Source organism: Culex pipiens, chromosome 2 (genome assembly GCF_016801865.2).
Source record: "Culex pipiens pallens isolate TS chromosome 2, TS_CPP_V2, whole genome shotgun sequence".
In the NCBI taxonomy this organism is placed as follows: Eukaryota; Metazoa; Arthropoda; class Insecta; order Diptera; family Culicidae; genus Culex; species Culex pipiens.
In genome coordinates this window covers 17,414,743-17,427,665 of record NC_068938.1, presented here as the reverse complement: position 1 = coordinate 17,427,665, position 12,923 = coordinate 17,414,743, and the positions used below count along the sequence as shown (strand labels likewise).

The following is a 12,923-nucleotide window of genomic DNA, read 5'->3' as shown; positions in this document are numbered from 1 at the left end:
AATTTGTGAATGTTTTAATAACGTGTGTCAACTTGCATCCACAAATTGGACACATTTTGTGTCTTTGAGATAAAATGTATGACGAGTGGCAATTTCGCACTACCTTTGAAGTTGAAATTTTGAATAACGATTGTCAAGTAGCATTTTGGAAGTCCAATAAATTTTGATTTTTTTTTATGATAAAATGTATGACGTGTGGCAATTTCAAACTTCTTTTAAAGTTGTTTTTGAATTTCTAAGATTTTAGACGAGTAATTCTGTGAAAGTTTCAATAACCTGTTTCAAGTTGCACCTGGCAAAAGCAGTAAATTTTGTTTCTTTGGGATAAAATGTATGATGAGTGGCAATATCACACTGCCATTATAAAGATGTTTTTGGATATTTCGGATTTAAGTTTGTGTAAATTTGTTGAACTTTTGTATGAAGTGTGTCAAATTGCGAGAACTGCGATAACTCTTTGAAAAAAATGTATGACGAGTGGCAATTTTGCACTTTTTCCAAGTTTTTCAGTTTCTTAAAGTCGCAGTTTTAAATCTAGTTGTGTCAAGCTGCCACAACGCCAACGCAGTGCACTTTTTCAGAAAAAAGAAGGCAGAAATGCAAACAACTATGGCATCCCAGCAAAAGAAGTCGAAGAAATCGTCGAGGACGTGCTGCAGCGAAGTTGTTGCTTCTTTTTCCTCCTTCTGGTCTGGTTTATTGCCTGCGCCTGATTGCTTGGGAAAGTCAGCGGCAAATGCCGTGCGTGATAAGCCGAGGAAGCCCCGCGTGCTTAAGGTTTGAACGCAAAAATGGAAGGAGGGGACATGCAAATAACTGTCAGAGCTTACTGCGAAGTGCAGCAGCAGCGTGTCGCGGGGACGAGGACTGTCAGTTGACAATCTCTTTCGATAAAAATTGGTCATATTTTAGCGGGATTAAGTGGCGTCGATCGGTTGGAGTGGCAGCTGGTTTGCGGAAAGATTGCGGGGTTGAACCACCCTGTTCTTTATGAAAGGTCTTGAAATTTTTTATGATTAAGCTTGATATATTTAATTTATTTATTAAATAAAGCAAATATTATTTGAAATGATTTTTTTGGCATCAAAAGCTTTTAATATTTTAAATCAGAGTTTGAAGAGTGAACCACCCTATTTTTCATACAAAACATAAAATAATTTATATTTTTATTATTATATTTTTTAAATGTGATTAATATATGGAATGATCTTTGAATTCTGTAGAATCTAAATTCCTTCATATCAGTTACTTGATGAATGAACTACCCTATTTTCCATAAAAATCATAGTAAAATTGTAATGATTAAGACTTTTAATCAACTCTCAAAGATTTGGAACCGGATAGCAAGATAATGGTAAAATCTGTTTGAATAAATGATCGTTCCAATCTGTTTCTGAATAAATGAACTACCCTATTCTCCATACAATTTTAACGTTAATTTAACCTAGTTTTTTTTTATTAATTTAATTTTTAATTTAAAATTTGAATCATTTGAATAATGTTTGATAATGTAAGGCTTAAATTTGTTCAAATTGTTTTTTTTTTTAATGTAACTACCCTATAATCCGTCAAAATAATGAAATATTTTGTTGAGTTTTGCTTTTGATCAATTCAAATCGGATTCTACACTTTATATTTCGACTTTTATCTATTTTTCTTAAGATACCTTTTCTTCTACTTCTTCAACTTCTTCAATATCATAGTCTCCCTTCTTCTTCTCGGTCTATCCCACCATTAATTCCCATCAATCTCGCGCACACGCGATAGCCCGATCAAACGGGTTCACGTCGATCAAGCCTCCCTATCAATTTGGATCAAGCGCGCAAGATTCTGCGCTCCCCCCGGGGCCACCACCAAGAACCTCTAGAAAGACCCGTTTCGCCATTGTCTGAACTCCTCCCCCGAGAGCTCTCTTCAAACCCCTCTACCTGGTTTCTAATCCAACACTAATTATGAGGTGCCGCACGACCACAATCGGCCACTCCCCCCTACGGCCAACCCAGAAGGCTCCCCAAGTGATGGAGATAATTGCTAGCCTGCTGGATGTCTGGTTTGGAGCTGGGCTGGTGGTGGTGGCGTGCCGCTGACTCTCCAGACTCTGACACGTGATGGGATTTCAAAAAGTGATCTCTTGGACGAGTGAAGGGTGGAAAATTTTGAGGTTAGGTTCGAACGCATGAATTCTTCTAACAACAAATTTTCAATAATCATTTTAAATTGAATTGTTGTTCAAATGTAAGGTTATGTTTCCTCCACAATATGACACAGTTAAGGTGCCAGTGCATGAAATTCACCCCAAAAAGACAACTCCACAGTGCTGTCTGTTCCAAACGAAACATGCTTTCGGGGGTAGGGAAAAGCCAAGCCAAGTGTTTACTATCTTACCTCGCACATCTCCAGCGTGAGTGGTTTTGTGTGCGAATAGCGTTCCCACGAGTTCCACCACCAAACCAGCAGAGGGGAGAACCCTTCTCTTCCCAGAGAGTAACAGGTCGTGTGTGTGTGTGTGTGTGCTACCACAATTAGAGTCATGTCGGGCTGTGTGTCGTGTGCGTGTAAGTGTCACTTCGATTTGCGTAGACAGTGCGCTGTGCTTCTGCCTTGTTGAGCACTGAACTTGCAGTCGGGAGTGTGTTGCATTTGCTGAAGGTTGCATGAACTGGCACTAGTTCAAACTGGTATATGTACCTGGATTTGGTAGACAGTAATTGTTGATGCTTCACTTTTTTAAGAGGACAAGGGAAAATAAAGTAATGTATTTCAAGTATTTCAAGTTTATAATGTTTTTAAAGTTTTAAAAGATTTAAAAGTTTTAAAAGTTTTAAAAGTTTTAAAAGTTTTAAAAGTTTTAAAAGTTTTAAAAGTTTTAAAAGTTTTAAAAGTTTTAAAAGTTTTAAAAGTTTTAAAAGTTTTAAAAGTTTTAAAAGTTTGAAAAGTTTTAAAGTTTTTAAAGTTTTTAAAGTTTTTAAAGTTTTTAAAGTTTTTAAAGTTTTTAAAGTTTTTAAAATTTTTAAAGTTTTTAAAGTTTTTAAAGTTTATAAAAATTTAAAAATGTTAAATACTTGAAATCCGTTAAAAACGATAAATACTTTAAGTGCTTTTAAAACATTAAATACTTTAATTTCTTTATAAACTTTAAATACCATAAACACTTTGAAACATTTAAAACATTAAAAACTTTAAAAACTTTAAAAACTTTAAAAACTTTAAAAACTTTAAAAACTTTAAAAACTTTAAAAACTTTAAAAACTTTAAAAACTTTAAAAACTTTAAAAACTTTAAAAACTTTAAAAACTTTAAAAACCCTAAAAACTTTAAAAACTTAAAGTTTTTAGGGTTTTTAAAGTTTTTAAAGTTTTTAAAGTTTTTAAAGTTTTTAAAGTTTTTAAAGTTTTTAATGTTTTAAATGTTTCAAAGTGTTTATGGTATTTAAAGTTTATAAAGAAATTAAAGTATTGAATGTTTTTAAAGCACTTAAAGTATTTATCGTTTTCAACGGATTTCAAGTATTTAACATTTTTAAATTATTTAAAGTATTTAAAGTTTTTAAAGAATTTTAATTATTTAAGGTATTTAAATCAGCTCAGTATCCCATCAGCTCAGTAAATCAAATCAAATAATGGAAAGTCTCCAACTCAAGTAAGTTTTGTTAGGAGTTGGACTTTTTTTTGGGAAGATGAATGGTCTTAGGAGGAGGAAAAAATCAAATTCTGGACTGATTTGATGAAAGCAATAATTTTATGTATAAATTTTGTTTAGTCCAAAGCTTCATAGAATTTAAATTCATCATCATCAAAGAATGAAGCAAAACCAATGACGCGCCGAATTCCACAGTTATCCATCACAAAACCCTACCGCAAAGATTGATCGATTTATGTTCGTCTTCTCCGCTGGATCGCGGTCCAATACCTGGAACGTGCCCAACCGACCGTTAGGGTGGTCTTTTATTTTTTTTCAAATGTTTTTTTTTAAAGCAATTTTTTGGTGTAAATTTTGTAATTATGGTTTAACATTTTTGAAGTGTCGCAAATTTGTTAAAACTGAAATTTTCTAAACTTAAATTAAGAAGATTGACCCTACAAGGACCCTACCCAAAGATCGACAACCGTCAAAATCGTCGAAGGCCCATCACAACCGGTGGTTCTGGTGTGTAGAAAATTGAAAATGAAGCATAAGCCATAAATTATAACCCTTCGTCTGAGGGATCGAGACTTCTCGGAATTAAAAAAAAAACCGCAAAGTCTAATTACCTGTGGTCTCGGAGATGGTCCTGCCGGCGGAACGCCTTCCCGCAGATATCGCAGGAGTAGGGCCGTTCGTCGGTGTGGGTGCGCTCGTGGATCAGCAGGTTGTAGGACTTGGTGAACTGGCGGTTGCAGAACTTGCAGATGAACTGCTTCTTGGGGCGGGAGGCCCGGCCGGGCGCTCGCAGCAATCGCCGGTCCAGGCTGGGGTGCATTCCCGGGGGGACGCCCGGTGGGTACAGGCCGGCCGGGGGGAAGGTGAACGTTCCGGCGGAGGTTGGGGATGGGCCCGGGCCGCCGAGGAAGGCGCCCGGTGGTGGGTAGATTCCACCGGGCGATTGTACGGGGGGACCTCCACGGGGGAGCAGCATGGCTGCGGCGGCTTCCCGGAGGGCCATCTCTTTCCGCTTGTCCGCCATCATGGCCATCAGCTCGTAGCTTGAGCCCCGCTTGGGCATTCCCTCCTTGGGCATCCCGTCCGGACCGTCGAGCATCCCTGGGTAGAGTCCGGGTCGCATCGTCCTCGACGGAAGCACCGGCACGAACGCCGAACTCTCGCGGCCGTGGCCGGCGGGGTTCATCATGTGCGGGGGGAATCCACCGCCCAGCTGACCGTCGTAACTTCCGGACGAGGAGGGCGTCCGACCGGCGGCGCCACTCCCGCTGGAACCGCCGGAGGATCCGCGGATCGTGGGGGAGGAGGGCGGGCCGCTTCCGGCCGCCAGAAACTGGTCGATCCGTGACGAGCGTGACATCGTCGCCAGCCCATGATCGTCCAGCGAACCTTCGGCGGGCATTCTGTGGAAGAGAGAAGGGAAGAAAACCGTGAATGAGCGTTCTGTCTGGAAGTGCGATATCGTGAAGACCAGGATACGTGCCGTTGGCCATCGGCGTATGATTTACGACTCCCGGGACCCGCCCGGGAGAAACTCTTTTTCATTGTGCCTTGTTGTTGTTCTCCTTTGTTGTTTATGTTCCGAGCGGAGTAAATATTGAATTACTGCTTTTTCGTGCTTTTTTTCTTTGTATTTTGTATATGGTGCTATTTTGTTTTGCTTTGGCCTCCTGGAAGACTCGGCTGAGGTTCGTTGGAGGGACTTAGAGAAGGAGGAGGATTACAGTCAACAGCATTAGCCAGGGAAGCAAACAAAGTTTTTGGGCCCACGGATTGGATAAACATTACCGAACTCTGTCTCTGCGCTCAAGGCTTGAAATAAAAGTGTTTTCGGAGGCCATGGAGTTACGCTGTACAGAGAAGTGCACTTCAAGACTTGTTTGAGGAAAGTTTAGAGTGTTGGACGTTGCCAATCGATAACTTTGAAGAATTGTTACTTAAATTTCTATTAAATTTCATGAATTTCTTGAATTAATTCAAGTTGTAAGCTTGACTCAATAGCAGCGGACAGATATCCAACAACAAACAAAGTGTTTGTTTACTGAGTAGCTTTATGACCGTACGAAAGATCTTGGTAAGATAAGCAACGAGCAGCTCTCGTCAACCTACTTATTCATTAACGTTACATCCACGTCCCTCAATGCTGATTAAACGCGATTTATTCAGCAATTCACACACATTATACCACATCATCCGTTGAACAAATCTCGATCAGGATCAGCCAATCGCAATTACCGGACGCACCTGGCCCCGACCTATCGAGCAATGACCTCCCCGTTACAAGCCTCAAAAGCGTTCAAAAATTCCTGCTCCAAGCAGGTCAATAAATCAAACCCCCTTCCAATTCTTGATCCCTGCGTGATGGACGAAGCCGTTCTGCTGATCCAATCAAGTTTCGCCTCAACGCGCTATCAACAAAACAACAAACGGAGAAGCCTTCCTCGCGCGCGTAATCAAATGAGGCTCTCTAATGCTGACCAGCCCCGGCAAACTGTAGCTCGATGGGTGGTCTCGACTCTAATGAATAGGCCCACCCCGCCGCAGGGTAATCTGAGGGGGGAAATCTTAATTGCGTTTTGAAATTTTGCTGCGATTGCGGGAGGCTTACATTGTTGTGGGGGTATTGAACGCGGTCAATATTGGGAACTGCTGAACTGTGTGCTAAATTTCAGTGTTGATTATGTTGGTGGGATGTTCTGCTACAATTTGAAGCTGTGAAGACATCGATTTGATTAAATGTTTGTAAACGCGGTGAGTTTGTAGACAAAATGTCTACAAAGTGGCCTGTAGTCAACGGGACTAACTTATAGGATGTCCTGACGGTCTCAAATCATAGATGGGAACTCCCTGAATGTCAGATTTATCCGGGTCTGTCTCGCTGACGAACAGTCTTCGATATTGATCGAGTTCATGACGAAGCGCTTAGGGAGATATTCACCAAATTCGAGTAACAGTTAGGGTAATTGATTTAAAATCAATAATTTACCATTTTGGGCTCTTTGTAGCTTCCAACCAAAATTTTAAGCTGTTAAGATTAAGTTCAAAAAAATCACATGTTTGCGATATAATTTGTACAAACTAACCTAAAGCCAGAAAAATGACCGTTAAGATGTCCTGAAACCGTCAAATCTTAGCTTTGAGCCTCCTGAAGGTTGTACAAACTCAGATTTATCCTTCAACCCAACCGTCCTCACTATTGACCGTGTTCAAGAACTCCCAGCCTGCACCACTAATTAGTAGCCACCAACTCCACCGCTTATCTCGCAACATTCCGGTGGTCATTTCTGCAGTAGCTCCCCAGCTTGATCACCGGTGAAGATTATAACTTTTTTACGAGCCCCCACCCCCCTTTTAGCTTCAATTCGCCATTAGTATTGCAACAAGTTTTCCCCGACAATTTTACGCGCGCGTGGATAAAATAAAAAAGAGTTGCACATAGCCCCTGGCTGGCAGCCAACAGCAGCAGGAGCTAGTCAACGCAGAAGCCGTTTTATTGCACCAGGACGACGACGACGACCCGGAATGTGTCTGTGCCCCGCGTATTCCAGAAGTGTTCAAACAAGATAAGACGACCCTCTCTCTCGTGGTGTGGTGACGACCTGAACTAGAACAACTCGCGAGGAGGGAGGTTGAAGGCGGGTGTATTACATTACAATGCAATCTACTTTAGTCCGCGAGGTGTACGGTGACGACGACTCCATGTGTATGTTCTTGGTATGTATCTGAAAATGAGAAACATGTTTTCGTCGCTCCCCCACTTCGTGGGGTTGTAACTCCTACCCCGGTCTACGACCGGTCAGGTCGACTTGTTTGCTCACAGTGGTGCAAGGCGCGCGCGACCGTACTCTGTGCTTTGTGCGAACCAGTAGTTCAAATCACCTCTGCCACCGCCGCCCCGCGCACGCAGTCCTTCTGTAGCGTTGCCTTTTTATGTTCTACTTTATCTTGAATAAATTTTAATAAATAAACAAACTGAAACGAAGTCGCTGCGAGGGATGTGGAGTTGCATCTTCTACGCGAAGACTCGAGCAGTGTGGCATTCACGAGAATACATTTTAAATGAAATTTCAAAGTCTTGGGTCTTGTTAGTTGAAAAATTGGATCTTATGAAGCACGGAGGGAAAAGATTATTTTTGGTGTGAATTTTTGTTCATGAAAACATGAATACCTTAATAAACAACGAAACCTTTGTTTTTTTTGGATGCGATATTCGTCAACTTGAAACGGATGAATTGTACAGAGCAATTCATCTAAATGCTAAATTTTGACGAGTTAATTTCCGTTTAAAATAGATCCTGATCGTGGCAAGCCAGTTTTCAACCAAATGAGCTGAACTTATTGCTGAAAACACAACTTTTAGTACTCTTTTGGGCAATCTCATGCAAAACTTGATCTGAGAAACCATTTTTTTACCCGTACTTTTGAATACTTTTAATAACAATGATGAAAACTGAGCGGCCGATTTCATGCATTTATAATATCGTGAATATTGGCCTTAAAGCCATGGCCAAAAAAGCTAGTTTGTGGCATTGGTTCATCCTTACAGAAATCCATATAAATTTTGAAGGTTGGTCTTACAAAAATGGTACGAAAAAATGTTTTTTTTTTAGGAATTTTCTGATAGATTTTTGTCTTCGGTTTTGATGAAAACTTTTATATTTTTATTCTTTTTAGAATAAAAAAGTGCAACCTTTTTAAAAAACAAATTTTGAATCGAAATGGACTGAAGAATTTTTTTTAAAAAGTGCTTCGTTTTCATGATATAGTGGAAATTCTCGTATGTTTGGCAGGTCAAGCACTCGCTCCTAATTCCATCCAATATGCTGATTTTCACTATTCAAACAACTAATTTTGCAAAACTTTTGATAGAAACTTGCTTGCTCACTTCTTATTGAGCTATTTATCACTCGATTTCAGTTGAAAACGCTTTAAATTAGCTTTAATTGAATGTCAAAGTTCCGACCTGCCAACATTAGAGGCACGCTGGAATTAGATGCTGTTCGCCTAGCTGGTTATATTTTGAATTCAACTAAACAAAATATTTTTTTCGAAAAAAATCTGATTTGAAAATTTTGAAGTCAAGATTTTAGTCGTAACATTTAAGTGTTTGCCCTTTAAAATGTTAGACTAAAACTTAAATTTTTTAATTGTTTTTTCTTAAGAGATCGAAAATTTTACAATAAACCAATTTTACAATTGAATATTGGACCATTGGTTGGTAAGATTTAGAAAACTTCAATTTTCCAAGAAAAATCCTGTTTTCTTTTCTTTTATTAACTGTAGTTACTGGGCAATCAGGTCCAATCTTAAATGTTCATTGGAAAATTTTAATAAAAAAAATTCAGAACTCTTCGAAAAATTTTTTTTAAAGGGTATTGCATCGATTGAAAATTTGATTTTACATCTTTATAAGTTTTTGAGTATTGATTTATTTTATTTTATTTATTTATTTATTCAATTTTTAAAATATATTTTTTCGATCGTAGGTAGGTTTTTATTCCGTAGAAAAATATAAAAAGTTAAAAAAATTTCCAATAGTTAACAACATATTTTTAAATACGAACTCCGAGATTATTTTTTTAGAAAAATAGTACATTTAAAATTGTGGATTCATCCCTTATGTTTTCTTTATTTGAATTGTGAGACTAATGAGGCTAAATGGATTATTTGGTCTTAAGAAAAAACCCTACTAAATTTAGGTCAGTGAAAAAAAATACAATGAAAAATATAAATCCATAAAATCGAACGATTTCGTAGAAAATTGCTCATGTTTACATTTTTACGTGAGGATAAAAAATATTTGGAAATGTAGAAATTTTTTGAAAAATTCATATTTTTCGTAAAAATTTGGAAAAATTGATTTGTAAAAATTTGTTTGATGCAAAATCGGATATCAAATTTAAAATAATTTAGAGAAATTTGTCAAGTGCACTTTTCAGGAAAAGGATAAAAAATTGATAATGATTTAAGATATTTTTTCTTTCAACTAATAGTTGGATTTAAAATTTATATTTTTTATGGCCTTTAGAGGAAGGTGGTGCAAAATCTGTTCCGGAGATTCTAGTTTTATAAATTGATGTTTTTATGCTTAAAACCGAAAAACTGTCAAACAAAGTATCAAATTGAAATGAAAAATCAAATTTGAAATCGAAAATGATTCATTTATTGATAAATTTTACTGTAATTCACAGACATTTTGATAGATTTGTTTTCGAAAAATTTACAGTTTATAGCAATTCAAAAATACTGTATGAAGGAAAAGAACCACTGCAAAAACATCAATAAGCTGAGAATATTTCCAAAAATCTGGAGTTATTTTGAAAAGGTCCAATAAACAAAATTTCCAATTTTTGCTTTTTGAGTGTTTTTGAAACCGCTTTGAGTCAGGGGTATTAAAAACCAACCAAAAAGCAAAAACTGAAAATTTGGTTCATTGGACCTTTTCAAAAAAAAACTCCAGAAATGTTCTTTTTTTTAATTCGTTGATCTAACCGCTAGTTTAAACATTGTGAAAAATGAGTTTATTTCAGTGTCAGTCCAAATTTTTCAACTTTTCCAATTTTTGTGAAATTTCTTATGTATTCCTTAAAAAAATTCAAATTTTTCGAAAAAAGGAAACACCATTGAAGAGGTTAAGCCCTTTCTGTTACTGGCACAGTTTCAAATATTGGGCTGGATTTTATTTCATTATTTTTATCTAAATATTTTTCAATTTATTGTTTTATTTTATTTTAATTTTTAAATATATTTTAGGCCGATGCAAATATTTTTCAAACTTTTTGTCTCTCGGCTCTTGCCGGGGTCGAGGGAGGGGGGGGGGGGGCAAAGAAATAAAAACAAATAATTAACACTAGTTCAGTTGTTAACAATCAAAAGATTTCAAAAAAAAAAAATTGAAGAAAACATAAAAATTATCGAAAAAAAATTTTTTTTTTGGGACACTAAACATCGAAAATTTAAAAAAAAATCCAAAGATTTTTAAATTAACTCAAAAATTCTTAAAAATGATTCTAAACGGAATGTATTTTAAATTGATTTCAGCTGTCAGCTTGCAATTAAATTTACATTGAAATTTTGAAGTTATTTGAAAAAAAAATGTATGCCTCCTGATTTTTCGGGCCAGTTTTGAAAAGGGAAGGGGAGACAAAAACTTTAAATAAAATTTGTACTAGCCTTATAACATATAAATTTTTTTTTTAAAAAAGCATTGAAAACCAAATAAAAACAGATCAACAGTCCGAGATATTGCGAGTTAAAAAAAGGACTAATTGGATGACACCGAAAAAAAAACAAATTTTCAAAAATGTCTGTATCTCCGCAATTAGCCGCTTGTACCTTTTAATGTCTATAAACGATGCACTTTATCAAAAATTTGTTGAGTAATGTTTGATCAAATTTGCATTTCTTAAATATTTAAAAAATTTTGTTTGACAACTTTTTCAATTTAAAAAAAAAGAATGCTTCGAAAACCTATTTTTTCTGTATTAGATTTTACCTCATCCTTGAAAAAATACGCATCTCATGTCAACTTTAAAAAGAAATAGCTAAATCAAAAAAATTTCCGTGTATCTTTTTCTTATAATTATCATCGAAGCGATACAAAAAATCCTATCCCATATTGGCTTGTTTTGACGCAGGGAATATATTGACAAATTGTCATTTGAAAACAAAAAGAAAATTCATTTTTTTTCTTAGCTAATCTATAAAAAGTTTTTGAAAGATAGCAAAAAAGTGTGTCTATTTGAAGAAATTGACGAAAAACATAGCGTTGCTCTTGAGAAATATTCACGACTTCACGAATATTCATGATCTAGTCTGAACATTGTTCATGATCATAATTGAACAACTTTCATGAACATGTCTGCATGAAGTCGTCTATAGTTTGTAATACCGAATTATCATAGCTTTTTTCGCGGTCAATTTTCTCAATTCAATTGGAATGGTTTATTCCCATTTTCACGGAGAAAAGTTCAGAGCAGCTCAACTTGATCAAACTCAGTGTGGCGTTACGTTCCATGCATTCGTTGAACCTCCCAGTGCCAACTTCTTCAAACCACTCTCACGTGAGGTGTACTCTATCTCTTTGCCTCTACACTTTCCTAATGTTTAGTGATGGAATTTTTATTGTCTAGAGAGCCATCTTATCTCGCCTCGCCCCATCATCTTCATCATCCTAATGGTGTGATGTGTGAGCACCTTCTTCCCCTCCCCCCCCCCCAACCCCTCTCTTTCTAGTTGTTTCTGACTCTGTTTCATGAATATTAAGTGCACCTCGCAAACGAAACGGCCAGGTCACGCTGTAGACTCGCGTGGCTCACCTGAGCGTCGTCTACGAGGGGATGATTTATCGGTAGATTCGAACAAATTGCTGTTGGAGGCTTGCGCCGCGCTAATTGCTAATATATTCCGGGGGAAAAAGTTTAATTTTTTACCCTTAATTGAAACGGTCGCCGGTCGGGGACGACTGCGGTGCGAAAAAGATGTATGAAAGGCTCGAGTTGGACAGACTGGAACAATACAGGTAGCAGTAGCGGCGGCAGCAGTCGTGTTTTGATGTTTTGTTTTGTAAGAGCGCTTTAATGAGCAAAACGATGCCCGGGTTGATTCAGCGAACCAAGTGTCGGCCGGGAGCGATGACGCGCCGACGATGAGTGATGGGGAGCTACCGGAATGGCTGGCTGGAGAGCTTAGCGGTTCGTGGCGGTGAAGTCGATCAATATTGAAAGTGGATTGGAGTAGCGGTGTTACTTGAAGTTTCTGGGTTTGATGAAGTTACGAGGAGGGTTTTGCAACTTTGGGGACATCGAATTGGTCAATTATGTCGTCCACGGGTGAGTTCGTAGATGTTTTAGTCTCCAAACGTCTACAAAGTCAACTACAGACTACAACACGACAAAATTCAATGTCCCCATGACTCCAAAGCACAGGGTAGATCACCCCAAAGCTCTCAGATGCTAAGAAGATAAAAATACTACAACTATTGTATGTATTGATCAAGTTCATGATCATATCCAGGAGCTTGAAGATGCAGTAGGTTCAACCATCTTCATTGTTGATCGATATCTTAAAGATCTGCTTAGCAAATCCTCATGAATTCAAGAGTTGACACTCGACTTGCCGATTTAAAAATCGCAAACGCTCAAAATAGCTCCGCGAAGAGGTTAAATCGAGTCAAGTGCTTAACGGATTAGTCTTCCCTCTTCGGCGCTTATCCGCGTGTCACCAGGACGGTGTTTGACTTCCTCAACCGGTGTCCGTGCCACCGCAGCCGTCAAAATTTGCGC

General features: G+C 37.6%; 1 protein-coding gene across 1 annotated transcript in view; it reads right to left on the bottom strand.

The window, feature by feature from the left end:
* The window catches only part of LOC120419469 (protein bowel), a 67,104-nt gene that overhangs the window by 34,372 nt on the left and 19,809 nt on the right, over positions 1-12,923 (bottom strand). The window contains exon 2 of the mRNA XM_039582155.2: positions 4,251-5,042. Coding sequence (XP_039438089.1) covers positions 4,251-5,041 — 791 coding nt within the window. The 5' untranslated portion in view covers position 5,042. The remainder of the gene's footprint in view (positions 1-4,250; positions 5,043-12,923) is intronic.